General features: G+C 41.2%; 3 protein-coding genes across 11 annotated transcripts in view; 2 read left to right on the top strand and 1 right to left on the bottom strand.

The window, feature by feature from the left end:
* The first annotated feature begins 5,633 nt into the window (after positions 1-5,633).
* On the top strand, positions 5,634-8,261 carry LOC121569114 (insulin-like growth factor-binding protein complex acid labile subunit). The gene is made up of 2 exons (XM_041879765.1): positions 5,634-5,723; positions 6,087-8,261. Exon 2 carries the CDS (start codon positions 6,092-6,094, stop codon positions 7,892-7,894), a length of 1,803 nt encoding a protein of 600 aa, XP_041735699.1. The 5' UTR covers positions 5,634-5,723; positions 6,087-6,091; the 3' UTR covers positions 7,895-8,261.
* A 104-nt stretch (positions 8,262-8,365) lies between these two features.
* On the top strand, positions 8,366-20,749 carry LOC121569112 (dynein axonemal assembly factor 8). Of its 5 annotated transcripts, none has more exons than XM_041879759.2 (30): positions 8,366-8,852; positions 9,090-9,194; positions 9,279-9,434; positions 9,887-9,989; positions 10,141-10,297; positions 10,381-10,623; positions 10,774-11,064; positions 11,338-11,488; positions 11,637-11,831; positions 12,102-12,254; positions 12,407-12,601; positions 12,700-12,813; positions 12,961-13,105; positions 13,225-13,519; positions 15,397-15,476; positions 15,622-15,776; positions 15,913-16,039; positions 16,729-16,860; positions 16,949-17,113; positions 17,300-17,602; positions 17,711-17,767; positions 17,846-17,884; positions 18,053-18,222; positions 18,328-18,523; positions 18,692-18,786; positions 18,911-19,025; positions 19,244-19,461; positions 20,087-20,172; positions 20,285-20,354; positions 20,542-20,749. In XM_041879759.2, exons 1-30 carry the CDS (start codon positions 8,736-8,738, stop codon positions 20,635-20,637), a joined length of 4,524 nt encoding a protein of 1,507 aa, XP_041735693.1. In that variant the 5' UTR covers positions 8,366-8,735; the 3' UTR covers positions 20,638-20,749. The 5 variants fall into 5 exon arrangements, with proteins under 5 accessions (XP_041735693.1, XP_041735690.1, XP_041735689.1 ...); XM_041879756.2 differs by having other exon boundaries at positions 9,279-9,725; positions 11,640-11,831; XM_041879755.2 differs by having other exon boundaries at positions 9,279-9,725; positions 19,247-19,461.
* The window catches only part of LOC121569113 (putative E3 ubiquitin-protein ligase UNKL), a 22,503-nt gene continuing 13,473 nt past the window's right edge, over positions 18,486-27,515 (bottom strand). For 4 of the 5 annotated variants that reach the window (XM_041879760.1, XM_041879764.1, XM_041879761.1 and 1 more), the window contains 5 exons: positions 27,412-27,501; positions 27,081-27,314; positions 26,727-26,920; positions 26,350-26,607; positions 21,606-26,187 (listed from right to left, as the gene is read on the bottom strand). In XM_041879760.1, the coding sequence (XP_041735694.1) occupies positions 26,032-26,187; positions 26,350-26,607; positions 26,727-26,920; positions 27,081-27,314; positions 27,412-27,501 (932 nt within the window). In that variant the 3' untranslated portion in view covers positions 21,606-26,031. Of the gene's footprint in view, positions 18,574-21,605; positions 26,188-26,349; positions 26,608-26,726; positions 26,921-27,080; positions 27,315-27,411; positions 27,502-27,515 lie in introns of those variants that run through there. The other variant, XM_041879763.1, reaches the window with a different exon arrangement.

Raw genomic sequence — 27,515 nt, 5'->3', positions numbered from 1 at the left:
ATCAGAGTGCAGAATTGTTGATATTCTTTGCTAGTTAGCAAGTTATTAGCTTAGTTATAGATAAGTATAGCACAGCCATGGGGAGTTACTGCTTCCTACAAGAGCACGTGTAGGCTACATTTCAAGTAGTCTTTGAAAAGCCTGTCAGGTAAAAAGCTGATGTCTTAATTAAAGGGGCAGTGTTGTATTTTGAGCAGTGGTGTAAAGTACTTCAGTAAAAATACTTTAAAGTACTACCCTCTTAAGGATCGGACTCTTTTTTTCTTCGATTTTCGCCTAAAATGACATACCCAAATCTAACTGCCTGTAGCTCAGGACCTGAAGCAAGGATATGCATATTCATGATACCATTTGAAAGGAAACACTTTGAAGTTTGTGGAAATGTGAAATTAATGTAGGAGAATATAACAGATTAGATATGGGAAACGATAATACAAACAAAAAAACATGCTTTTTCTCTTTTTTGTTTTGTTGCATCAGCCTTGAAATACAAGAGAAAGGCAAGACAGAGATGTAGGAATATAGGTGTAATTTATATTTTGTCCACAAGATGGCAGCATTGTGTGTTTCAGACTGATCCAGTGAAGGATTACATCACTACACAATATTTTGTATCAAGTCTGCCAGGAGTTTTGGTCAATTTATACATTTTCAAGTACATAACTATAGAAAACATACAAAAATATAAGTTTACACACTCCCAGGAATGTCATACATGATGGATCATTAGCTTCCCTACAGAAAATACACTAACCTTCACACATCTATTGTGGTCCTCTGTAGCTCAGCTGGTAGAGCACGGCGCTTGTAACGCCAAGGTAGTGGGTTCGATCCCCCGGGACCACCCATACACACAAAAAAAAAAAAAAATGTATGCACGCATGACTGTAAGTCGCTTTGGATAAAAGCGTCTGCTAAATGGCATATTATTATTATTATTATTATTATTATTATTATTATTATTATCTAGATTATTTGAATATAAAAATGGATTTTATCAAACAAAACTACGCTGCATTTTATCTCTGGGACCCTCAGGATGACAAATCAGAGCAAGATTACTGAATGTAAGTACATTATTTACCTTCAGAGGTGAATGTATCAAACCAGTTGCCGTGACAAAGGTGTTTTGTTGTTGTGCGCTATCCTCAAACAATAGCATGGTATTTTTTGACCAAAAATAAATGTAAAAATGGTGCTGGTTAATATAAATAATTTGAAATGATTTATACTTTTACTTTTACTTTTGATACTTAAGTATATTTAAGCAATTACATTTACTTTTGATACTTAAGTATATTTAAAATCAAATACTTTTAGACTTTTACTCAAGTAGTATTTTACTGGATGACTTTCACTATTACTTGAGTCATTCTCTATTAAAGTATCTTTACTTTTACTTTCAAGTATGACAATAGGGTACTTTTTCCACCACTGATTTTGAGGCAGCCTTGAATTTGCAAATAAGCCAATAGGCAGAGGGGTAGCCTACATTGTCTAATTCTCTGCATGGTAATAATAATTACTGTTATTTTGTAAAGTGGTTTCTTGCATCATACAACACAATACAATGCAATTTACAGTCACCTATTTGGCCCATGGTGTTACAGACCCTAGTAAAAAATCATTACTGTCAAGCCCTTCATAATGTAAAAACGTTATTAAAAGTCTCATACAATGTAGGCCTGCATTGAACACCACATATAGGCTACTGTAGGCTATATCATAGAAATCAAAAGCTTTTTCCATGTAAAAATCGTATGTGATTTGCTCCATTGGTTTTGTTGGTAGGCCTATATTATGCTCCAATAGCCACAGTAGCCTATTGTCTACTGTCTAAAACTGTAAGGGTACAGCATCAGTGTTACATTTTACATTTTAGTCATTTAGCAGATGCTCTTATCCAGAGCGACTTACAGTTAGTGAGTGTATACATAATTTTTTTATTTTTCATACTGGCCCCCCGTGGGTGTTCACTATAAACGCGCTCCGGAAGTTGCACAAAATTCTCACAAGGTTCAAGTTTCCACTCACAAGACCTACATTTTGCTCAGTGCCCCAAAACATTAGAGGGAACATTGGTGCCAATAATTCAATTCGTTTGAAATTGAGGCCTGCAGGTATCATCTAATGCCTATTGGCATAGTGGGATGTAACCAACAGATGGCGTGTGATATGGACTCATCTCAACAGCAGACCAGTGGGTCAAAGTAATTTTTGATTCATGCGTTTAAAATCAGACAGGTTAGTTCATTCCTACAAAGTATTTTCTGTGCTACAGCTTCATTATGCTTTACCCTTGCTTCAGATGGGGATCATGACAGTTTCTCTCCATTTTGAGACAGGTTGGGGCATCATTTTCAATTTTACAGGAACATCCTTTTCAAGTGAATAATCTTACATCTTCAGGGAAGATTACTCTTATCTTGAGGGCAGAAGATTCTTGTTTTTGGAGAATAATAATTAATCTCTCGAGGGGATTATTTCATGTTCTGCGTCGATTGAAATACTTTTTTGTAACAAGATAATACAATGAATCCCTGAAATAATGAAAAAGTTCCATGGTTATTTCATATTCCCTTGAGATAAACTCTTCTTAGCCTATGTCTCCCACGGCTCCACACAAAGCCGCTAGCCTAACTTTCATTCAGTACTGTTCTATCACTGTGAAATAGAAATAAGCTTGTTCCACTTCACCTGTGTAGTTGTAGGCTACAACCTTCTACAAACCAACTTTTTATGACACATTCCTTGACTTTAGCCCTCTACATACATAGCCTGTATAAAGAGAAAGGAAATTACTTGTTTAAGCTTCCATGCCCCCCCTCACTAGTCAGTGGATTGGGTTTGATGTCATCTCTTGCAATATTCATGCAAAAGTACCCGGAGGAATGGCAATGTTCTTTTGTGAAATTATACCTATTATCTGCTCCCTACATCTGGAGAATCCGATATGCCAGCAGCATATGTAATCCCAGGGAAGACAACATGCTAGATTTCATACAATATGGCTGTTGCATGTGATCTTAAGGAACTTGTGCCATTAGGCTACCTTAGACAGCCCTGCACTATAGAAAAAACACATCTAATGTATTTAGCCTACAATCTGTATAAGAAGGCAGCTGTGAAAAAGAAGTCAGTGCAACTGGCCAAAATATTATTTTCATTTACATTTTAGTCATTTAGCAGACACTCTTATCCAGAGCGACTTACAGTTAGTGAGTGCATACATTTTTCATACTGGCCCCCCATGGGAATCGAACCCACAACCCTGGCGTTGCAAACGCCATGCTCTACCAACTGAGCTACACGGGGCCTACTATTGTGAAATAGTACATAGCTTTGCACCATAATCAGCAATCAAAACAGTGTCAGCCTGCACAATTACACAACAGTTAGCCTAATGGAGGTAGGCAGTATTCTCTACTGTTGGGATATAATTTGGAAGGCAGTAGAGAGAACTTGCCCCTCTGGGCATTCATTCTCTGACAGACAGTCATGAGCAGCAGACAGGAGAAGCAGAAGAAGGAACAACACAAAGAGAAGGAAGATGATGTATTGTAGCTATCAGCATGGATCCTCCAACACACACTTACACCATGCCCTTCAGGCCTGTTCACCACTGCTGAGGAAGTTCTAAACTTTTCCACCGCTAGTTATGTGACTGAGGAGTTGATCTATTCCTCCTGTATATAAACACTGAATCCCAGCAGAGCCCAAGACACTGCTCTACGTTCACTACCACTGCAGCTGGGGCTCTGTCACTCACTATGAAGCCTCCTGCTCTCCTGGTGCTGACAGACCTGGGAAGGGAACCTGTGTCTGGTTGAGTGCAGGGGAGTGAGCCAATTAGAGTTGTTTGCCTGGGGAGCAGGAATTGATAAAGACTTACTATGGCAGATTTCCCTCCGGTACAGGGATCTACACTCCTTCATGAGACTTATTCCCTTCATTTCTTAAAAAGAGGATAAGTAAATAAGCTGGTATATATTTTTGCAAAGGCTCATTAATCATTCTAACAGCATAAAACTCAACAATGTTCTTCCATATTATTGTAATTTGACACCACGCTGTAGCAAACAAGGGCCTCCTCTGCTAGAGCAGAAATGGAAGCTCTGAATCAAACTTGAATGAAATATTGCCATGACAGAGTGTATGTGGTAAGGTGGCTAACTTTTTGGACTAATTCAAAGGAAAACAATATCTCAAAACACGTAAACATCTGCAAACAGATTGGGATAACTGGATTGTATGCTGAAGGGTATTTTCTTTCAGAGAAAGTGACTCATATGCCTAGATAACAGAGCAGCAGTGTTCTCTAGTGGTGAAAGAAGTGAATAGCATCACCAATTATAAACATTAAACACACTGCTTAAATAATAGGGATGCTTTATCTTTCTAGCACCTTCAGGCAAGTCTCATGTTGTTCACTATCATGGAACAGTGACATCATGTAAACGAGAAACTTGGTGAGCTAAACGCAGAACTAAGCCTAAAGTGACAGTTCTGTGTCAACATTATGACATTGTGTCTTAAAACCCTGCTATACCTACTTAAGTCTAGGTTTAGGATATAATTTAACAACTAAAACGTTCAGTGTGACAAAACAATGTAATTTAATGCCTGCCAGTATTAGAAAAGGCATTACACAACATACCCATGTCTATTCTTAACTGCCAGTCTGTCCAGGATTGTCCAGCCAATTGTCACGTTTTCTGTTAGATTTTTCTGAATATGGTCGTCCTTAGGCACATGTCCGGTTCTGGGTAGTCCAGTAAGTTCACGAAACCCAGCTACAGAGAAAGATAATAAAGTGAAAGTCAACCCACGATTAACATCAGAGTCTGTTTGCTGGTCAATTGGTCAGATACCAAAACAAACCCCTAGATTTGAGCTCAATATGTGCTGTGAGATAAGAAAAACAGCTACATTTCCCTATACCTGGGATAATTATTGGCTAAAGTGCACTGATATCAAGACAAAATTCAGACAAAAAAAGATCTAACAACTCTAATACTGAGCTTTTACGCACAATGCAAGTACAACGTTGAATCTCTTTTTGTAATACATTTCAAAATGCCATTGCTACTTTTCAGCCAGCACAGGTTCATTGCACCAGGTTTGTCTTATCTCTCAGCCATGCTGTCTGTATCAGTCAGAATCTACTGTAAATGTACTCAGAGACAGGACCCTGGCTTTAGTAAACAGCAAAGGATACTTGAAAGTCAGACCACCAGACCATATGTACAGTAGACATTCATATAATATGATTTTTTAGGGGTATTAATGATGTTATGTACTATGACAAATCTGAGTTTAAAACTAAGAACCAATAGAGAGATAAGATAAATGTTGTCCAATTTTGGTCTGTTTGTCTTCCTTTATTATGTGAGGGGTAACTGAGGTCATGGGAAAAAAATACATTTTGATTATTAAATTCTTGAACATCAAATAGTTAAGAATGTTCACTCAAAATGATACTGATAGATTGGTATATGTATACAAAGTATATTTGTGAGAGAGATAAGGCCAAAGTCTCATTGAAAGACTGATGATGATGCTGGTCATAGGGTATGAACAGGTTAATTCTGAGAGTTCAGTGGGTCTGACCTTTTTCTAGAAAGACTAGGCAGGTTTGCCTTTCCAAACACAAATACACACGTCCTTCATTTAGTGGGTGGCTGTCAGTCGGTCTACCTCAGTCAAAATTGCTGAAATCTAAGGTAGGGCAAACTATTCTGATTCATTGAACTTTCATCTTTTAAAATTACACATAATATAAATGAATGTACACTTTATAATAGATTAGCATATGTTGGCAATGAATGTTTGCAGTAAATATTTTTTGGTATTTAAAATATTGGAAATAGGCCTAGGCATTGCCTATACTATTGATCTTCAGTTGGTTCATGTAAAATCTGATTAAGTTTAAAATCTAAAAGAGTACATAGGTTAATTGATTGGCTTTCAGAGAGGACTTAAAATGTGAGAAAATACATGTTTATTACAAAGGGAATAAGCATATTAAGTAGTTTTAGATAAGGAGCACCAACATTGAGCTTATTCCCTCTGCTCTCTACCCCCAGCTGTTATGCACACCATTGTGCTACTGGTGTTGTGGGTACTGGGGACATCACTGGTGTTGCCAGACCCTGACACAGGGGGAGAGAAACTTACTGAGGAGCCCATTCCCTGTTCCAAGGGCTGCACCTGTCTGCATGACGACTACAGTCTAGAGCTCAATGTCTACTGCAGCGCACGCAACTACACCCAGGCCCCCTCTGACGTGCCTGTCTCCACTCGCTCCCTCTGGCTGGATGGAAACCTGTTCACCACTCTGACTGCCACCGCCTTCAAGGATCTCAGCAACTTGGATTTTCTGAATCTACAGAGCGGTCAGCTGGTGTCCCTTGACTCCCAGGTGTTCCGAGGGCTTAAGTCGCTAGCTCACATCCACCTGGAGCGCAACCGCATCCGTTCTTTGCCGGGCACCATCTTCCAGAACACGCCTAACCTCGCCTCGCTTAGTCTCCATAACAACCAACTGTCCCGTATTGAGGAAAAGCTGTTTGCTGGCCTCTCACATATGTGGCTTCTCAACTTGGGGTGGAACTCATTAGCAGTGTTGCCTGAGACTGGGTTCCATGACCTGCATGGCCTGAGGGAGCTGGTGTTGGCTGGGAATAGGCTAGCTTACTTACAGCCACAACTCTTCCAAGGTCTTACCGAGCTGAAGGAGTTGGACCTCACCGGAAATTACCTGAAGGTCATTAAGGCTAATGTGTTTATGAAACTCCCCAAACTGCAAAAGCTTTACCTGGCCCAGAACCAGATAGTCACGGTGGTACCCAGAGCCTTTGTGGGTATGAAGTCCCTCAGATGGCTGGATCTCACAAACAATAAACTATCAGTGCTCCATGATGAGACTTTCCTTGGTCTTCACAGCCTCCATGTGCTGCGGCTCTCCAACAACTCCATCAGTGGACTTAGGCCCAGGACTTTCCGTGACTTGCAGTACCTTGAGGAACTGCGTCTGAGCTACAACCGGATCCAGGCCTTGGGGGACAGGATCTTTGAGGGGCTTGGGCACCTGGAGGTTCTGGAGCTGGAGCACAACCAGGTGCAGGAGGCCCGGATGGGCACCTTCATGGGCCTCTCTCACCTGGCTGTCATTAACCTGTCTGGCAGCTGTTTCCGCAGTCTTCCAGATCAAGTGTTCAAAGGTCTCTCCAAGCTCCACAGTCTTCACCTGGATAAGGGCTGTTTGACCAGGGTCACGACCCAAGCTTTCATTGGACTATCAGGTCTGCGACGTCTCTTCCTCCAAAACAACAACATCTCTGTGGTGGAGCGCCAGAGCTTCGTGGAACTCTTGGGCCTACAACAGCTAGATCTGAGGTTCAACAAGCTTGAGGCCCTAACCTCCCACACCTTCTACGGCCTGAAGAACCTGGACTATCTGCTGCTGTCCAGCAACCTGTTCCGTCAGCTCCCCTCTGAGGCCCTCATGCCCTTGAAGCATCTCTCGTGGCTGGACCTCTCAGCTAACAGGCTGGAGATCCTGCACAATGGTACCATGCAGCTGCTGCCCAGGTTACGCTATCTAAACCTGAAAGATAACGCTCTTAGCAGCATTCCACCAGATATCCCAGACACCCTACACCAACTGTGGCTGACAGGAAACCGTTGGAAGTGTGACTGCAGTGTCCTTCCCCTCAGAGAATACAGCTTGAGGAGACCACAGACGGTGCCCCGGCAAGTGGAAACTCTGGCTGAGGGAGAGGAACCCCACACTGTTGTCACCATCTACAACAATATAACATGCAACAGCCCTCCAGGCTTGGTTGGCCATGACCTGAGGGATATCAGCAACAAACATTTCAACAACTGCTGAGGGAAGGATCTATGGGGTCAAAGACGCCAGGCATTTGGAATACAATCATTTCAAAATCATTGTTATTAGCCTACAATTTTCCCTGTACATTCAATGATTTAGCCTATATTAATTAATTCTCAAAATATGTAGGCCTAATGTACCAAATTATTTTTGCTACTGTGGTAATTAGGCCCTACATGTTGCAAGTATGTAGCTTTTGCATCATACACTTTTAGTTAGTTTTATATTACATGACATCTTCATTAAATCATTACACAAACAAATTGCAAGTAAGCCTACTAGAATACACAGTGTACAGTACATTTAGCTTTTAGGAAATGTTTCGAATGGGTGACTATTAAACTCATCCGTTGAATAAACACAAGTCATGTTTGTTTTTGTCCTCTACACAACCAAATATAGATATAGGCCCTAGGTAAACAATATCAGCCTTTACCAGTTAAAGGTGCAGAGGGAGAAATAAACCTTTAGGCCTACATAAATTATAATGACACTATAAAGTTTTCCTTTTCAAGAAGTGGGCAGGAGCAATTTTACAGCAGCACACTTCCAACACAGCTCTGACTGCAGGATTCATAGACCGCAGAACTTGAACGGTTCATTACTTTACTTAGCTCGCAGTCGCATCACAGATGTTGAGATGTTGACCATCTTTCCCCAATTCCCATCCCCTTCTGCACTGCAACACGTCGTCCTCCATAATTGATACGTGCTCCTCACTCTCGTAGTTCAGTTGTTATGGTAACCAACAGTTTGCTAGTTGTTGTTAGCAGCTATCTAACTTTAGCTATTAGTGTAGCTGACTGCTACTGCTTTCACATGAGAGTGGTCTATCTTGATGATTATAGATGCATTAGTTTATGTCAAAATGGACGTGGATCCTTCAACGCATTGGAATTCTCTTTTTGACAGCATCAAACCCCATATTCCGTCCATTGATTCGGAATCTTCATCAGTGAGTTTGAGTTTGATTTACTGCACTTAGCTAACGTTAGCTAGCTAACAACAAGTGCAGCAGTAAGACAACGTTAGCTAGCTGGCCCTATGAAAAGCCCTTAATTTGGATGAACTTTGCTACTTACTTGCTATTCTACTAGCGTTATGTTTATTTGTTTTTGAATTGTGTTTGCCAGAGTAAATCTAGCTAAATGTATCAAACGTTAGCTGAATTGAGTCTAATCTTACTCTCCAGTCCGAAAATGAAGAGGACATACCCATCTTTCGCCGACCAGTAGCCCTTCTTCCTAAACACACAGAGGGCCTAGAGTGCCTGTCATTGGAGGACTCTGAAATAGAGGTAAGTAGCTAGCTAGCTGAGCAAGTTTACACCTATTGATGACGAGTCCTTGACAAGGTTACTGTGTGTGTGTATCCCAAACAGGAGCTGCTGATATCTGTGGCACAGCCACAACTGTGTTGGACAGAGGAGACCCTTTGCCCTCATAGAGAGCCTACAACTGAAACCCATGGAGCTTATCAAGCCACTGATTTAGCCCAGCAGGGCACACACCAGGAGCCCAGCCCCATAGGTAATAAGGTAAATGAGATATGCAGCCACAACTCTATTAGAAATGCAGCTCAGGCAGGAGGCCATCCATGCAGCAGTATTCCTGTGGAGATGAAAGGGGACACCTCAGCGCACCATAGCCATGGCACACTAAACAGACAAAAAACAACTGAGTCCACATCGCCACACCCTTCACATAACGCGGCTTGTGAAGAAAACACATTGGAGTCACTCAATTCTTTGAGAAAGACACAGAGAACTGAACCAAATGGCTCTATGAAAAAGCCACTACAAAATAGTAAAACGGTTTTGTCTTTTGAGGTGAGTTTAAGTTTGTTATTATAAATAGGTAATTTTACCATGAGAAGGTACTACATAATAACTAATTTATTTGTCCACCTCTGGTCATTTTCATTCTGCAGTTAGATAGATACTGATCAAGTTTTATGTCCTACAAATCACTGCCTTTGTGTTTTTACCAGCCACTGGAGCACTGGGATCTGGACCAGATTCTTTTGACTCTTCAAACAGATAGGCTCTTTTTAGGAAGCAGTGTGTCAGATGAACCGGTGGAAGTACAACCAGGTAGACAATAGGGTAACTCTAAGGTATCACTGATATAGCTACTGCTGAACAACTAGTAGATGTAGAGTAACCATAGTGAACCTAGCATGTCATTCACACTCAATGCTATTATCATAATGATATAATCAATTAATTCTCAATTTGGTCACAGATGGAGACAATGTAAGGTCACAGGATAATATATTGGAGAGGCTGGCTGCTTTCTGCAGGACACAGTGTGGAGATGATGAAGATAAAATAAAAACTGCACCAGATAAAACTTCCGGTGGGCCTCAGAAAGCACCTGTCCAACATCCTACCGATTTCAGGTAAAATATATGATAAAGTTGTGTGGGTTTCACGAGTATGAATAATGTCATGAGTTAACATTAACGTTTTGTTTACTGTCCAGACAAAATGGTGGATGGAGAAAGTCTTTCAAAAGGATGGCATTTGAGTTGCAGCCAAGCCGTCAGGAAGCGCCCACTGTTTATATTGATTTGCGTAACCCTGAGCCTCCCATGAAAACAACCAGACCATGCAACAGCACTTCATCACAATCCATGAAACTGACCAACTCTAACCTACACGACGAAAACCCATCTGATGAGAAAACAGACAGTAATATACAGTCTGGATTAGTGAATGGAAAAGAGTAAATATTGCCTTGAATAACAGACCCACTGTAAAGCTCAAAACATTATTACATAGCTTTGTAAATATACTATAATGGCACTGTGGCTGTGAACTATGAATTCAGTTTAACTCCTTCATGAGTTCATGTTGGTGTTTTTTCTTCTCCTAGGGAAGTAACTGGAAAGAGCCTGTTACTCAGAATGTTACGCGAGGCGAACAGAAACAGGAGTGAGCCAGACAGGAAAGATCCAGTTCCAGCAGATTCTACATGCAGAACCCCCAGAAGAGTGGCCTTGAAGGACAAGCTGCCTGAGGCTAACAATGAGAAAACATCTCTGCTTCCAGAGGTGGACAACCAAACCACATCTCCCACAATGCAGCGTGACCAAAACAGGCAGCCAGTTGAGAGAACACCTGCTATTCAGCAGAGTGCTACTACCGGGCAGCCAAAGAAACAAAGGTAGATAAGATATTCATTTTAGGGGACTTGGGGACTTTGTCTCATATACTGTATCTTAAATCTTAGTCACAGTAGCTGACACAGGAGGTTGGTGGCACCTTAATTGGGGAGGACGGGCTCGTGGTAAAGGCTGGAGTGGAATAGTATCAAATACTGTACATCAAACACATGGTTTGATGCCATTCCATTCGCTCCGTTCCAGCCATTATTATGAGCCGTCCTCCCCTCAGCAGCCTCCATTGGTGGCTGAACACCTGTTTTGTGACCTGTCAGTGACCGAGAGCAGAAAGAGCAACAGAAACAGAGAGCACAGCGCAAGCAGCGCCAGCAGCAGCTCCAGAAACATCTGGAAAGCTTTAGACCAACCAGGTCTGCAGGAGACAGGGAGCCTGCCGCTGAGAAGACTGATGTTCTTTATGACACTGTAAGTTCATCTGGAACAGACAGACTCGGTGCTCCCAAATCAATAGATCTCCACTCAATCTTCTTTGTCATTTTCATTCCCCCAGTGCCATTTGATAAATTGAGAGATACACCTACATATTTCAGATTTTTCGTACAATTCTTTTCAGGAGGCCTCTCACCTACAATCAGTTAACACTCTGCCTGCTGATATGGAGGATAAGGAGTGCTTGCTGCTGACTGTATGCCTCTCCAGTCCAGGCCTGGTAGCCAGCAGCGGTCATCATTGGAAAGCACCAACAGTGGAGTCAGCCACAACCAAATCCCATATATACAATGCTCTGGTTGCTTGGTTTCTGTCTTTGGTGAATATTTATAATAATATAATATGCCATTTAGCAGACGCTTTTATCCAAAGCGACTTACAGTCATGCGTGCATAATTTTTTTTTTTTGTGTATGGGTGGTCCCGGGGATCGAACCCACTACCTTGGCGTTACAAGCGCCGTGCTCTACCAGCTGAGCTACAGAGGACTAGTTCTTGACAAGATCATTGAACTGAAATCATCTGATTATTTTTACTCTGTTTGTGATGGAGTCCATGTTTTACTGAGGCCTCTAACTTGTGTTTGGTAGGTTGGAGCACCAGGCCCTCAAGGTGGTGATGACAGGGCTGCTGTACCCTTCTGGGTGGCTGGCCTACAGCAGCTGTGGACAGAGGATGGGCTGGCTCTACACATCTGTGCTGTGTCCCATGGAGAGAGCCTACAACTTGGCCGAAAACCCCGGGTGAGATGAATGCACATAGAGATCCTTTTAAATTACTTATTATTAGTAGTATTATTCTAATTCCTAATTATATGTGAATGCACCCAAACAGTTCCTCTGTTCCTCCACCACCTTTTCTGCAGTTAAGTGATTTTCCTTTTTTTTCTTCATAGAAACGGGGTGTGGATAAGGGTCGTAGTGTGTTCCAGCAGCGTGTCTGCAGGTTCCTCTCTCAGACCTCCCTCAGCGCCATCACCCATTGGCTGCCACAGCTCAGGAGCCTATTAGACCAACAGGCCTATCCCCCAACCGTCCACATACCTGCCTCCTGCCTGGACAGCTTTATCTCTGTCAACTCAGACAAAATGGTAGGTAGTAGGTACAGGTGAATGCTTAGAATCTGAGATTGACTTGATGATGTGGATGTGTTCCCTGTAATGTGCTGTATCTTTGCCCTGTGTCTCAGGCTGTGAAGAGGACCTTCGGTCTGAACCCAGGCTTCTACTGGCAGACTGTGGAGACTCAGGAACTCGGCTGTCAGAGGCCTGAGACCATGTGCACTCAGCAGCTACACACAGAGGTAAGAACATCTTAAGTCGTGGTATGTCTCAGCTGTTCCAAAGCTCCATTGGTATCATCTAACCTCAGTGTTAATACCCCATGATCATGACTGTTGGTATAGGATGAGGAAATAAACCATACAGTTTATTTCTTCTTTTCCTCACAGATAGCTGTTACTCTGGGATACACGTCTTTGTTCCTGCATCCCCTGGTGGTTCACCACACCCTCCAGCTTCTCCTCAACTCAGGCCTGGATGTGTGTGGCCTCCGCCTCCTTTACCCTACTCCTGACCTTCTGACCAACAGCACCGGTAAAACTTATGTCAACTAATAAACGTATAATCTGTTATATTCGTATCTAGTCTGCAGATCTTCAGTGGCCTAGACTGGAATTATTCAGTAAGTTATAGTAAGTCTGTCTCTGATTCAGGCAGGGTATCCTACGGGGAGGGAGATGATGGGGCCGATCGGCCTGTCCTTGCCCTAGCTGTCCGAGGGCCTCACGCCCGCACTGTGTGGCAGGATGTAACAGGCCCTCCAGACCCCCTGCTGGCTAGGAAGACAGACCCAGCATCCATCAACGCCCTGCACTGCAGCAGCAAGAACTTGACCCTCCTCTACTCCCCTCGCCTGGCCAGCAGAGTGCACAGGGAACTGGTCACGTGGTTCGCAGGGAGAGTTCCAGGAGATAACTCCCAGAACCCTGACCAGGCTCCAACTGACAGGTGTGTTTGTAGTCCAGAGCCATCATGATGTCCCACAACCATCACTTAAACATTACAAATAGAAAAACAAACATATCACCACTAATAATAATAATTTATTTAACTTTTATAGCGCTATACCTTACATAAATAATCTCAAAGCCAACAATTTCTTTTTTTAAACAACATCATTAATCATCATTAGTAGATGGACGGTCAAGAGACTGAAGGTTTACTAAGTAAACATTGATTGATACATTTGTATCTGTTGTAAAAGTTGTTTTCATCTTATTGGGCTATATATATATATATATATATATATATATATATATATATATATATATATATATATATACACACTACCAGTCAAAAGTTTGGACACACCTACTCATTCAAGTTTTTTTTTTACATTGTACAATAATAGTGAAGACATCAAAACTATGAAATAACACATATGGAATCATGAAGTAACCAGAAAAGTGTTAAACAAATCAAAATATATTTTATATTTGAGATTCTTCAAATAGCCACCCTTTGCCTTGATGACAACTTTGCACACTCTTGGCATTCTCTCAACCAGATTCATGAGGTAGTCACCTGGAATGCATTTCAATTAACAGGTGTGCCTTCTTAAAAGTTAATTTGTGGAATTGATTTCCTTCTTATTGCGTTTGAGCCAATCAGTTGTGTTGTGACAAGGTAGGGAGGGTATACAGAATATAGCCCTATTTGGTAAAAAAACAAGTCCATATTATCGCAAGAACAGCTCAAATAAGCAAAGAGAAACAACAGTCCATCATTACTTTAAGAAATGAAGGTCAGTCAATACGGAATATTTCAAGAACTTTGAAAGTTTCTTCAAGTGCAGTCGCAAAAACCATAAAGCGCTATGATGAAACTGGCTTCATATCTTCATGAGGACCGCCACAGGAATGGAAGACCCAGAGTTACCTCTGCTGCAGTGGTTCATTAGAGTTACCAGCCTCAGAAATTGTAGCCCAAATAAATGCTTCACAGAGTTCAAGTAACAGACACATCTCAACATCAACTGTTCAGAGGGGACTGTGAATCAGGCCTTCATGGTCGAATTGCTGCAAAGAAACCACTACTAAAGGACACCAATAAGAAGAAGAGACCTGCTTGGGCTAAGAAACACGAGCAATGGATATTAGTCCTTTGGTCTGGAGTCCAAATTTGAGAATTTTGGTTCAAACCGCCATGTCTTTGTGAGACGCGGTGTGGGTGAACGGATTATCTCCGCATGTGTAGTTCCCACCGTAAAACATGGAGGAGGAGGTGTTATGGTGTGGGGGTGCTTTGCTGGTGACACTGTCTGGGATTTATTTCGAATTCAAGGCACACTTAACCAGCATGGCTACCACAGCATTCTGTAGCGATACGCCATTCCATCTGGTTTGGGCTTAGTGGGACTATCATTTGTTTTTCAACAGGACAATGACCCAACACAGTGCTGGGATGAGTTGGACGGCAGAGTGAAGGAAAAGCAGCCAACAAGTGCTCATCATATGTGGGAACTCCTTCAAGACTGTTGGAAAAGCATTCCAGGTGAAGCTGGTTGAGAAAATGGCAAGAGTGTGCAAAGCTGTCATCAAGGCATAGGGTGGCTATTTGAAGAATATAAAATATGAAATATATTTTGATTTGTTTAACACTTTTTTGGTTACTACATGATTCCATATATGTGTTATTTCATAGTTTTGATGTCTTCACTATTATTCTACAATGTATAAAATAGTAAAAATAAAGAAAAACCCTTGAATGAGTAGGTGTGTCCAAACATTTTAACTGGTACTGTATATACACACACACACACACACACACACACACAGTAGTCAAAGTATTACACAAAAAACATGATTTTCTTCCAACACTCTCAGCTCTGCCCCTGGTGATGGAGAGGGAAGCAGCCCCTTGTATATAACCATGTCCTCTACCACCCTGTGTGCTACTGTTAAAGGTAACTCAGAAACAAGTACACACTTGAGGTCAACAATGTCAGAATTATGGCTTAATGCTTTACTCTAGTCTAGATCCCAAGTACAGTAGTTGTACGTTTCAAAATGTATTATTGTGGATCTGACTTTTCCCTCCCCACCTCATAGTGGACGTGTTCCTGGTAGTGTCTCCAGCGGTGGCGTCATGCTGCTACAGCCAGGTTCTGTCTGTGTGTGAGGGCAGAGGGTTCAGTCTGAGGGGGGTCCAGAGGCTGCAGCTCCCCACCAAACGAATCCAGGCGCTAGGACTCACCAGTCAGCAGGTAACGACCCCACCTCCACCACACTGTCTCCAGATCAGACACACCACACTGAATTGACAGCAGAGCACCTGAGAGGAACTGGCGAGTTCAATGTTGACTTTGCCCTGTCTTAAAGCTAGTCTTTCTGTTTGACAAGGTGTCAGTGTTCTGCAGTCCGCCCACTGTTACTGTGGATGAGGAGAAGGTTGAGCTGTCCCCCCACTGCCTGGTCTTACTTTTGAGGAGAGAGAGTGGCCTGCGTCACTGTGCCAGCCTGCCTGCAGGTACAGCACTTAACCCTGTAATACCTAATATCGCTCTGTTTCTATCACCTCAAAAGTACACTGAGTGTACAAAACATTAGGAACAACTTCCTAATATTGAGTTGCAACCCTTTTGCCCTCAGAACAGCCTCAATTTGTCGGGGCATGGACTACAAGGTGTTGAAAGCGTTCCAGAGTATGCTGGCCCATGTTTACGCCAATGCTTCCCACAGTTGTGTCAAGTTGGCTGGATGTCGTTTGGGTGGTGGACCATTTTTGATACACACGGGAAACTGTTGAGCGTGAAAAACCCACCAGCGTTGCAGTTCTTGACACACTCAAGCCTGGCACCTACTACCATACCCTGTTCAAAGGCACTTACATATTTTGTCTTGCCCATTCACCCTCTGAATGGCACACATACACAATCCATGTCTCAAGGCTTAAAAATCCTTCTTTAACCTGTCTCCTCCCCTTCATCTACACTGATTGAAGTAGATTTAACAGGTGACATCAATAAGGGATCATAGCTTTCACCTGGATTCACCTGGTCAGTCTATGTCATGGGAAAGTGCAGGTGTTCCTAATGTTTTGTATACTCAGTGTATAAAGAACATGTCTTCCCATTTGAAGCCGGGAGGCATTGTAGAGGCATTTGAGCTTGTGACATCAATGTTCAGTATATTGACACTGATTCCTCTTTTTGTCAGCCCTTGTGAAAGAGTTGGAGGAGCAGAGGTTGTTGGGATGTATCCACATTAGACTGTCAGATGAAGGAAAGCTGGACCCGAGCAGCTGCTTTCACATGTTGCCCTACAGTGAGAGCCTGCTCCATAGCATTGGTAAGGGAAGAGTTAACACAGTCTGTCAATGATGACCCCTCTTTGGCTTCCTGGTCTGATTGAGTTGCTGTTTACGCTTGGTTCTCAGGTGGGCGTATGTGGGCGGTACCAGACCCCTGCAGTGTGGTGCTGTCCAAATACAGGTGTCCATCCAACCCAGAGCTGGAGCAGGTGGTGGTGCTTACCCTAGCTGGCAGGGACATTGGTCAGGGCTTGAGCCTGCTACACAGGCTCCTGACAGGGGACACAACAGGTACTTTACTTACATTAACCATTCCCACAACACAGCCCATGTAATGAAATATTTGAAATATATTTAAAATGCATAATATTATTAATAATACCAATATTGTACTTGCAATTCAGCTGTAGCACTGAACTCCTCACCTACCTAACCTTGCCCTATGTTTCTATCCTTTCTACCCTGTTTCTCCATCAGGCGAAGTTTGGGAGGATGGATTCGAGCTGCTGGCCCTGAAATGGCTGCCCACATTGTCCCGGGAGCAGGCGCGGGAGGTGAGCCCCTATGAGGTAGGTGACCGGCTGTGGCAGAGCAGCCTGGTGGGTCTGACCTCCTCCCCTGCCCTGGTGTGTGCCCTGAGGAGGGTGGACGCCTTCGCCACCCTACGGCGGCTCCTGCCACGGGACTACACCGGGAACCTGAACATACTGATGTCTCCCACTCCTGAACTGGCCTTCAGACAAGCATCCCTCTTCTTCTCCCACGGAGAGATGATCCCAGGTAAAAACTACAGTCAGTGCAAGCTATGTACTATTTCTCTACTACCCTATATCTGGGGTAATTATGTTAAGGATAGCTGGATCTATGTGGATTTTCTCTCATCTTCAGATCACAGTGTGCGCCCATTACTGAAGTTCCTACCCCCACCTTGCATTAATGTAGCTGGTATGTATCACCGGGTCACATTCAAACAACTGCCTCTCACCCACCTACATTCTGACTTGTGTTTAATGTTCCTTACAGGTTCCCAGTGTGAGTCATTGTTGAACTGCATGGTGCAGGGTGAGTTTGGAAACAGGTTTATTTGTATGAACTTTGAACTTTAAATAACATGATGTAATGTAGGACGTTTTATTAAACATTGGTTACTTGCAAAGTCGATTACTTCAACAATGGTACAAAATAATATATGTAAGCACCCTATTTGCCACTCTTGTCTGTTTCCATCAGGCCCCCAGCCGCTGGTCACACTGTGTCTCTTCAAGCCTGGAGTGTGGAGCCATGCTCTGGGGAAAATCCTCAGCAAAGTCCAGCGGAGTGGCTTCACTGTGGTGGGCCTGCGTGTGCTGGTTCTGGACACAAACACAGCTGTGTCTCTGGTGTCTGCTGCAGAGCATCAGGCAACTCACTTACTCCTACCTATCTAAACCAGGCCAGTGGACAGATTGTTACATTGTTTTAAATGCATTGGTTCAGCTCATTTTTCCTGTTGTGTTTTCCTCTAGGATCCCTCTGCTGTAGAAGCCCATGTCCAGTACATGAGCTCTGGGCCTTCCCTGGCTCTGTGCCTGCAGAGGGAGAACGCTGTGAAGAGGCTACTGGACGTGCTGGGGCCTGAGGACCCTGCCCAGGCCCGCGCTCTGGACCAATTCCTCTGGAGGGCCTGTTACAGCTCGAACCAGCTACACAGTGGCATCTATGGTCAGTCAGTGCCCCTCGCCCCCGCACGATACTGGGCCACCTTCCAGGCCCTGCCAGACAACATAGATCAATCAGTTACAGAGTGGTTGAGACTGGCTTTGGAATAAGGTTTTAAAATAAAAAATAATGTTAGTAGCTCATAATGAATTATATAATACTATGTTGTAGGATCGAGGAGCTATCAGAGAGCTGTTCAGGATGTGAAGAGGCTGTTCCCTGAGGGCCTATGCTGCACAGAGACCATCACCATGAGACAGGAGCAGGTACATCACACAGTGCTACATTAGACATGATTTACTATTCCTAGACGTATAGCCGTCTCATAGGCCCTGTGTTTAATAAGCAACACATTTTGTCTGTTGTGTCACTCACTGTTCTGTATCACAGATACCCAGTGTACACTCAGACCCTTTGGCTTGTCTGGCCCGTGAACAGAGCCACAGTCTTGCTGCTGTGAACAAGCCATCTTTATCACGCCTTATGGCATCTGGACTGAATGGAGGTGAGGTCTAGTTTTGAATGTTTTAGCCTCGCTGAATCTTTGTTGTTAAATTGCTTATTTACTACATTTATGTGGATACAAAACAGGTCCCTTAATCATTGACTTTTTATTGGGACGTTGCCTATGATTGGTCTGGGGCAACTGTTGTTGTGTTTAGTTGATGTGGTATCAACAGCAATTGAACTTTGTAAACGTGGCTGTTTGTATGTGGGTGGCAGCAGGGCCCTTGGTCCGCAGCGCTCTCTGCCAAACCACCTGCCTGCTGCTGCCCTCCAGTGTGCTGCATCTGGGCCCAGCCCCCCTCCACCTGGACCTGCTTGAGCAGTTGCTGGGGAGAGGCTGCCACCTGGTGGCCGGGAGGATGAGTGTCCTGGACGAGACCCAGAGATGTCACATCGCTGAGACACTGATGCGACCCTCTGAGAGGGATGGGAAGGTGAGGAGTGGAGGTCTGCTATGTAGAGGGAGTTTGATAGTTACTCAATAGCAGCATGCAGTGGTCACTCACTGTAACTAGTGGTGTAAAGTACTTAAGTAGTTTTTTGGGTTATCTGTACTTTACTATTTATGTTTGACTACTTTTACTTCACTACATTCCTAAAGAAAATAATGTACTTTTTACTCCATACATTTTCCCTGACATTCAAAAGTACTCGTTACATTTCGAATGCTTAGCAGGACAATAAAATGGTCCAATTCACAAACTTATCAAGAGAACATCCCTGGTCATCCCTACTACTGGCAGACTCACTAAACACACATGCTTTGTTTGTAAAAGATGTCTGAGTGTTGGAGTGTGCCACTGGCTCTCCATAAATAAATAAAACAATAAAATCGTGCTGTCTGGTTTGCTTAATATAAGGAATGTGAAATGATTTATACTTTTGATACTTAAGTATATTTCAAACCAAATACTTTTACTCAAGTAATATTTTACTGGGTGACTTTCACTTGAGTCATTTTCTATTAAGGTATCTTTACTTTTACTCAAGTATGACAATTAGGTACAATTTTCCACCACTGACTAACACTGCCTGTGGCCTTGACCATCTCCTCTCTAGATTACTGCTCTACCCGAGGGCCCTTGTCTTATCGTTGTTCTACAGAAAGATAACGTTGTGACCTGCTTTGACTCCATGCTTGAAAGGTAAGGAAACAGGCTACTCAAACATGTACCGGATAGTGTTTTGCATTTTCTTTTTGCATCATAATGGTTTGCATAGATAAATATGCTATGATTTATTTCTTTTGCACTATAGTATTTACAGAGAGAGGTCTAACATTGCCAAAGTGGGGAAAATGCTGATTTATCCCAGCACTGAAAAAAAAGTAAGCTTGTTCTGACTGCGGAAACATTGTTTGTGTTGTAGTACCAAATAATGGCAAAACGGTCCCTTAGGTTTAGTTAACAGGATCAAGTGACCTCGATAAAACAGATTATGTGAGTGAATGTCTATGAAGAAAGCACCATTGATAACAAGCACCTCTGAGAATGTCTCTTCTGTTTTGGCTCTAGGCAGTGCAGCTGCTGTGCTATCTATTTGATGTCCTGTCTCCTGATAGTCATCATGTCATTGTACCACAGCAATCTGAGGGAACCCAAATGCTATAGAGCATTACCAGGAGGGTCAACCTATTTTGTGGAATTCTGTACCACTCTTTGATGTTAATCCATTTGATACATTCCAATACTATATAAAGAAAATATTTATTTTAATCTTTAATTGGTTGTTGTAAGGAACCTTTAATTCCCCCCACCACCCCCCCAAAAGTGAAAACAAGGGTATTTTCATGTGAAGAAAATAAATACATAAAAAAATGCTGTTTCATGTTTTAGTTATTGCAAGATTATACTTGTCAAGAGGCATTCATCGTTGGAGTGTAGTGACCTAGAAGTACATACCTTTATTACTACCTTGTTTTAAATGCATTAAACAAATGCACAACACGTTTAAGATCAAAAATGGTTTTAATTCCCAAGATGATAAAAATAGGGAATTCTGTTAACCATTGCATAATGTTGCAGTACAAAGATTCATTAATACCTTCTACTAAATTAGAGTAAAAAGCCAAAATCAGGCCTATTTTGATTTTATCTTTATTTAACTAGGCAAGTCAGTTAAGAACAAATTCTTATTTACAATGATGGCCAAACCCGGACGACGCTGGGCCAATTGTGCGCCGCCCTATGGGACTCCCAATCACGGCCGGTTGTGATACAGTTGAGATGCAGTGCCTTAGACCGCTGCGCCACTCGGGAGCCCATCTTTGATTCCATAAAGAGGATCAACTTTAACACTGGGGAACTCCCATTGATATAATCATTTCTATGGGGTAATTGAATACTAATTCAATATACAATGTCATTTGTCCATACTTTATTGTATCAAAATAAGGGACATGTTTCGCATTCGTAATACAAATGTCTACTTCCATCGACATCAGCGTAAATACATCTACAAACTAGTTCACAATTAAAGAACCTTGCTTTATCCTACAGTCTTAACTGTAAAACCCTGAGAAAATAAATGTCCCCCCCCCTTAATCATTACACTGATAAATACAGACCGGAAAACTGCATGTGTTTAAGTCTCTTAAATTTATTTCATTGTATAGCAATTCACAAAACTAGATGCTACATCATAGCTAATGGATGAACTGCTCTCCATATTATTCCAGTGACCTATTAAATTTATAATTTAGAACGGTACATTCAATATTTCATGGTTTCCATATTAAATTAACATATTGAAATTAACTATTGGGAACAAGTGGTAACAATTTAATTTGTTTTTACAAAAGTTCTATGCTGCAATAGGCATTTTTCCATACTAAATTTGAACAGTGTCATACATTATATTTATGCATGTACAAGATTGCATAAAATCTTCCGGTTCCATGATCACAATATTAATAAACAAAACAAAGAAACAAACACTTCACAAGAATCCAAAATAGATTATGCTAATCCACTGCAGAGCATTATGTTACATCTCAATTACATTTAATTTACAAAACAAATTGAGTTCTACTTGGTGCTTTTCTTTAACAGTAATTATCGGTTTTTTCTTGTGCCAATAAAGTTGAGTACAGACTGAATCATATTTATTGGTGGTAGGTATTGTGGCATGTTATGAAGACTATGGCAAATACAGACTGAGATGAAGAAGCAGTATTAATCATTCTAAGGTTGCCCTAAGCCTCCCTTACAAAACATGCAATCTGATTAAAAACGGCCCTTCTCTGTCAATTGCGAATTCTAGCTCTTTACACTGCATTCTTAACTTTTCCGAGCGACAAAGCAAATTTTACCACTCAAGAGAATCATTTTAAGTGATAATATCAAACAATCAAATCATGAGTGGTATCCACCACAGATTTTAATTGGGGAGATTATGGTCCATACAATCATCTAAAGGCACTAGAATTTGGATAGTTTCAGTTTTCCTGTAATATAACAATGTACCCTCAAATTAAGTCACCCCTCAAATTAAGAGCAATACTCTTCAAATGCCAGTTAAAATGACATTTTAACATCAAAGGCACAGATTTATTCAAAAATGAAATTGGTCCATAGTAAAGAACATTAGTTTAATATGGCCATAACATTGAACGATTTAGAGCCATATTTATAAAATATGAGCTTACGTTTTTCTTATTCAGTGTAAAAGGGAGATTTATACTTAAAGTATGCCACATTGAAGAGGGCTTAAGGACCAAGAACGTATGAGTGATAAGAGTTGCTCCTTAAACCTACTCACGTCTGTATCTGCCACATGCTGGTTTAAATAAATCATGTTTTCCCTGTCATTTCACCCATCAATAATGACTCACTCAAATATCTAACCAATAAACAAATGATACACTATCGCCCTCTTTCCAACGACTGCAGTAAATTGTGAATGAAAATGTTAAGAAAACACCAGTCAAATGAAAACAAAAGAAAGCACATTACAGTCAAAGTGTACTCTATACTCCTGACAGCATACAAGTAGTGCACAACCATTCATATTTAAAACTGATTAAGAGATTTTAGCTGTAAGTGAAAAGAAAAACATACTTCAAAATAGTACTCATCACAGGAGGTTGGTGGCACCTTAATTGGAGAGGATGGGCTTGTGGTAATGGCTGGAGCGGAATTGTAACATACCATTCCATTCGCTCCGTTCCAGCCATTATTATGAGCCGTCCTCCCCTCAGCAGCCTCCACTGGTACTCATCTATATGGCCACTTAAGAATATTAACACATTTCACTCACTTCTGAAATTCCTTTACTCTAGACAACTGCCAATTAAAATAGTCACGTTTCAGAATTCTGTGTATGTTACTAACCACAATCATTTGTTTTACAAAAAAAGTACAGTGATGCCATTAGTTTCTGTAAATGCACACACCAATATACATAAGGTGCTAGGTTTGGTTTGTTTCAAATTAGGTTTCTAACGATTTGCTTAGATTGCTAAAATGAAAATAGTTATAAAAATAAAAAAGGAAACATAACAATAGCAGTAAAGGTCTTTGGTAAAACTACAAATGGGCTTTAAGTCCATTACTATTATCAGCAAAAGCAGTTGGCATAGTTCTCTCTTTCTGGCATTGAACCATTGAAGAGAATGTTATACTAAATTGTAAATGTCATTACTTTGAAAAGTAACTATAAGAACAAACTACAACACCACTTTGGTTCATTTGAGTCAAGTCCACATTAACTTAGTCGTCGTCAAAGGAAAAATAAAAAACCTGTGATATAAAAAATTGGGGTGAGCGGATTATTAGAATGCACCATTTACTGTAGCCCAGTAGCTTTATTAGGATTCTCCAACAACCAATTTAAGAATCGAGACATTCTACAGCAGTACATTGATTGGCCTGTAACAATGTTTAGAAGATTCACAAGTACCCAAACGTGTGACTGACTAAAACGAAAATTAACAAAACAATTTATTCAAACAGTCTTCATCCAATGAGTCTTTGTTTAAGTGGTACTTTACTTGAACTATAACATTATAGAAGTTATAAACTTGGTATAGCAAATGTTAGACACCATGACATGTCTCTGAATGTTAGGTAACAAGAGTCATTGTTATGCAATTTTGATATATATATATTAAGTAAAACGTGTTACTGCTTAACTTGTGAGTGAGAATTTAGGCTACTGATGTCTGAAATCTGAACTGTGTATGCACAACAACATTCAAGAATCTAAATGCATTACAACTACACTTGCAGAAGTGAAGTAAAGTGATCGACTCTACAGTATGCTAGAATGACAATACAAATATATCTGGCAGTGTGATCTAGATTTGTAGCTGGTTAACGTATGACGCTTATAAGACATGCAATAAAATTGTTTTGCCTGCCATTTTAACTTGATAAACATGAGGGAACACAATACCTTTCTTCTTTTTGTATTTTAGGAGAAACACAAGTTTTGTTTTTCTCTGAGTTTCTGAATTACCATCCATGTAAATGTAAACCATTTTATTTCTAAAATTTTCTAAGTTACAAATCGTGTACCTGGGAATATATAAGGGTTCTTTCTACTTAACATACTAATTGCTGTAAATATTAAAGGACCAAGATAGAGCGAGGAAAAATACTAATTTTGAACACAGTAGAAGGTCATTTCAATTAGATTAACCTAGCTAAGCACATTACACTGTCGTATTTGAAAACACAATTTACAGGTTCAACACCGATGTCTTCTGTTAACACTACAGAATTATGCATTTCTTACAACAAACACGAGTCTAAAATGTATAGCAGAGCCTGTTTTTATCTTGTTTACAAACAAGACCAGAGTTGTTTCCTTGCTTGCATACTCCCAAACATTAAAATCAAAGATGGTCATTTGAAATTATACTGAAGCACCATTGCCTGTTAAGACAAGGAAAATATATATTTCTTTAGCTTTGTTGTAAGCGTGAAGTCAGGACACAGGCACTGACAAGATTTATATCTTCATACAACTATAATCTGAGGAAATACTTTGACATAGGATTGGGGCGGTACACTACGGCATATACATATAATGCAAAGTAAAAAATAAAGTAGACATATTTGCAGAAATGTGTGCAGAAGCTTTGTCTACCTGTGTCTGCTTTTACAACAATCCTCTAAATATCGATGCTCATGGTTATCATCTAAGGCAAGGCACTTGAGACTAGAGGCCAAGTTTCGGATATGTTCTAGACATGTTTGAGAGGCTAGTAGGAATCCTATAAAATTCACCATGTCAGACTTCTGTACATCAAGACATGCTCCTCTAAAACTACATAATGAACAATTCAGTAATCACTAAAAGACAGACTAATTGATTTCCTAACTACTTTAGCATAAATGTGCCTTACTGATATTACAGCTGCTGGTTATGCCTAAAATGCATTCAAATGTGTGCACTTATCTGATGGAAAAATGTAAATTAAACAATGAAAAGTAGAAACTATTGTTTAGTACTTTTCTATGAAAACTAACAAGATATATAGAACTATACCATGATTTAAAAACAGGAAACATGAAATATTCTAGTATGTTTCACAGTACACACAAAAGCTCATAACATTAGCATATTAAGAAAAAAATATATATATAATCTAAGAAACAAAAACCTACAAAAACAGCTCAAAGCTACTTTCTAAAATACCCTTTAACAAATTCCCAGGTCAACAAAGTGCTTTACAAGAAATCAATATTCTTCACAAAGATGGTCATAATAATAATGTTTGACTGATGTGTTTTAGTGATAAAGTCAAATTAGGCCCACTTGACCGATGGATACCCAAACTTTTTTGAAAATGTAAGTGATCCATTACAATACAAAATGACATATTACATTTAAGTACTTGATTTATCAAACACCATTGATGTAGTTCAAATTAAACTATTAATTCAATTACTATATGACATACTGAAACACAATGCTATTTAGAAAATGTAAGCATACTATATGTATTAGTAGTTCTTCAAAGGGCAAATTCCTTAAGTAGTACCTTGAATAATAGTACATCACCACTTCAATATTTTTGTCTTACAGTATGGACATTCTGATTTACTAGGTGCACAGTTCTTACAAAGTACATAATGTTGGCAAGGCTGCAGGACTATGCAACGATCATGCGTTTGGCAAACTATACATTTCTTTGACTGAAGCTGATATATTACCTGTGTTGGGAAGAGAAGAGGTTGTATCAGAAATAACTCAATACAATGATTCCATGCAAGATCTTAAGAAAAAAAACATACTTCACTGGGCTAAATAGTCTGCCATAATTTATATCCTGATCACTATAAATAAGAATGTGTTTAGTATCTGGCCCTTCTTACCCCGTCTATAAGGTCTAGGTCAGTGCGCAGCTGGCTCTGGATGGAGTGGAGCTTTGGTAGAGGGAGCTGGTCCAGGTCTCCATAGCTTCTAAGCAGGGGCGTGCCAGGGGAGCGACACAGCACGTCAAAGTCCCCCTGGAGCTCCTTCAGCTTGCGCTCCGTGTCCTCTCGCTTCTGCTCCGCCAGCTGCCGCTCCGCCTCGGCCGACTTTGCTTGTTCTTTTGCATCATGGGAGTCTTTCTGCCAGGCTTCACATGCCTGGAACAGACAGAGACATGTCAAATATATAATTGGTTTAACAAGGGTCAGGATGTATTGCTTACTGAGGCACTGCCTTTAGTTCATGTCATAGTTCTTGCATGGGACTAGTGTCTAACCTGCTTGACCTGGGGCCAGGCGTCTTCCCATTGCTTGATCTTCCTCTTGGCCTCGTCCAGCTCCCTGAAGAGCCGGTTCAGGTCAGCGCTGCTGCTCACAGTGGTGGAGCCCAGGCTGCTGAACACTGGTGATGGGCTGGGAGAGAAGTTGCCACTCACAAAGTCCCATATGCTGCTAGCTCCCCCATTCAAACCTACAAGGTGGGATCAGCACAATTGTTTCATGTCAAAGCGCAAAGAAAAATGGTAGAGATGAATTTATGAATTGTTGATAATGCCTCTAAAGGTAAAATAATAATGCTCACTCTTGCATGTTTGTCAAGATTGCTAGTAAATATTATATTGTTAACTTACCCAGAGTGTTCTGAGAGGAGGTAGGTGTTCCTAGAAGGCCATGCTCAGGTTTGGTTAGCAGGCCCTGAGGCTGACTCTGCTGGGGAGCCATTCCTGACAGCAGGCACTGGGAGAGGGACTGGGAGAGGGAGCTCAGAGGGGAGGCAGAGAGTGATGAGTTGGAATTCAATGAAGAGGACCGTGCAAGGGAGCCAGGAATGTTGACCGGAGCGGATCCTCCCAACATCCTTTGACCTAGAGGGCAACAGGAAGCAGAAATCAATTTTGCAATTTAAAACGCAGAACACACTTAAGTCAATTGTGTTCAATGTTTCAAACAAGGTTTGCTTACTTAAACCAATACTTTTGTTTTCTTGCTCCTCAAACTCTTTATCAAGAGAGGCAACATTGATGTCACAAAAATTCAGGTCAAGAGCAGAACCTGAAAGAAAAGGC

This window comes from Coregonus clupeaformis, chromosome 7 (genome assembly GCF_020615455.1).
Source record: "Coregonus clupeaformis isolate EN_2021a chromosome 7, ASM2061545v1, whole genome shotgun sequence".
Classification (NCBI taxonomy): Eukaryota; Metazoa; Chordata; class Actinopteri; order Salmoniformes; family Salmonidae; genus Coregonus; species Coregonus clupeaformis.
The sequence above is the reverse complement of the archived record's forward strand: the minus strand, read 5'-3'. Positions and strand labels throughout refer to the sequence as shown.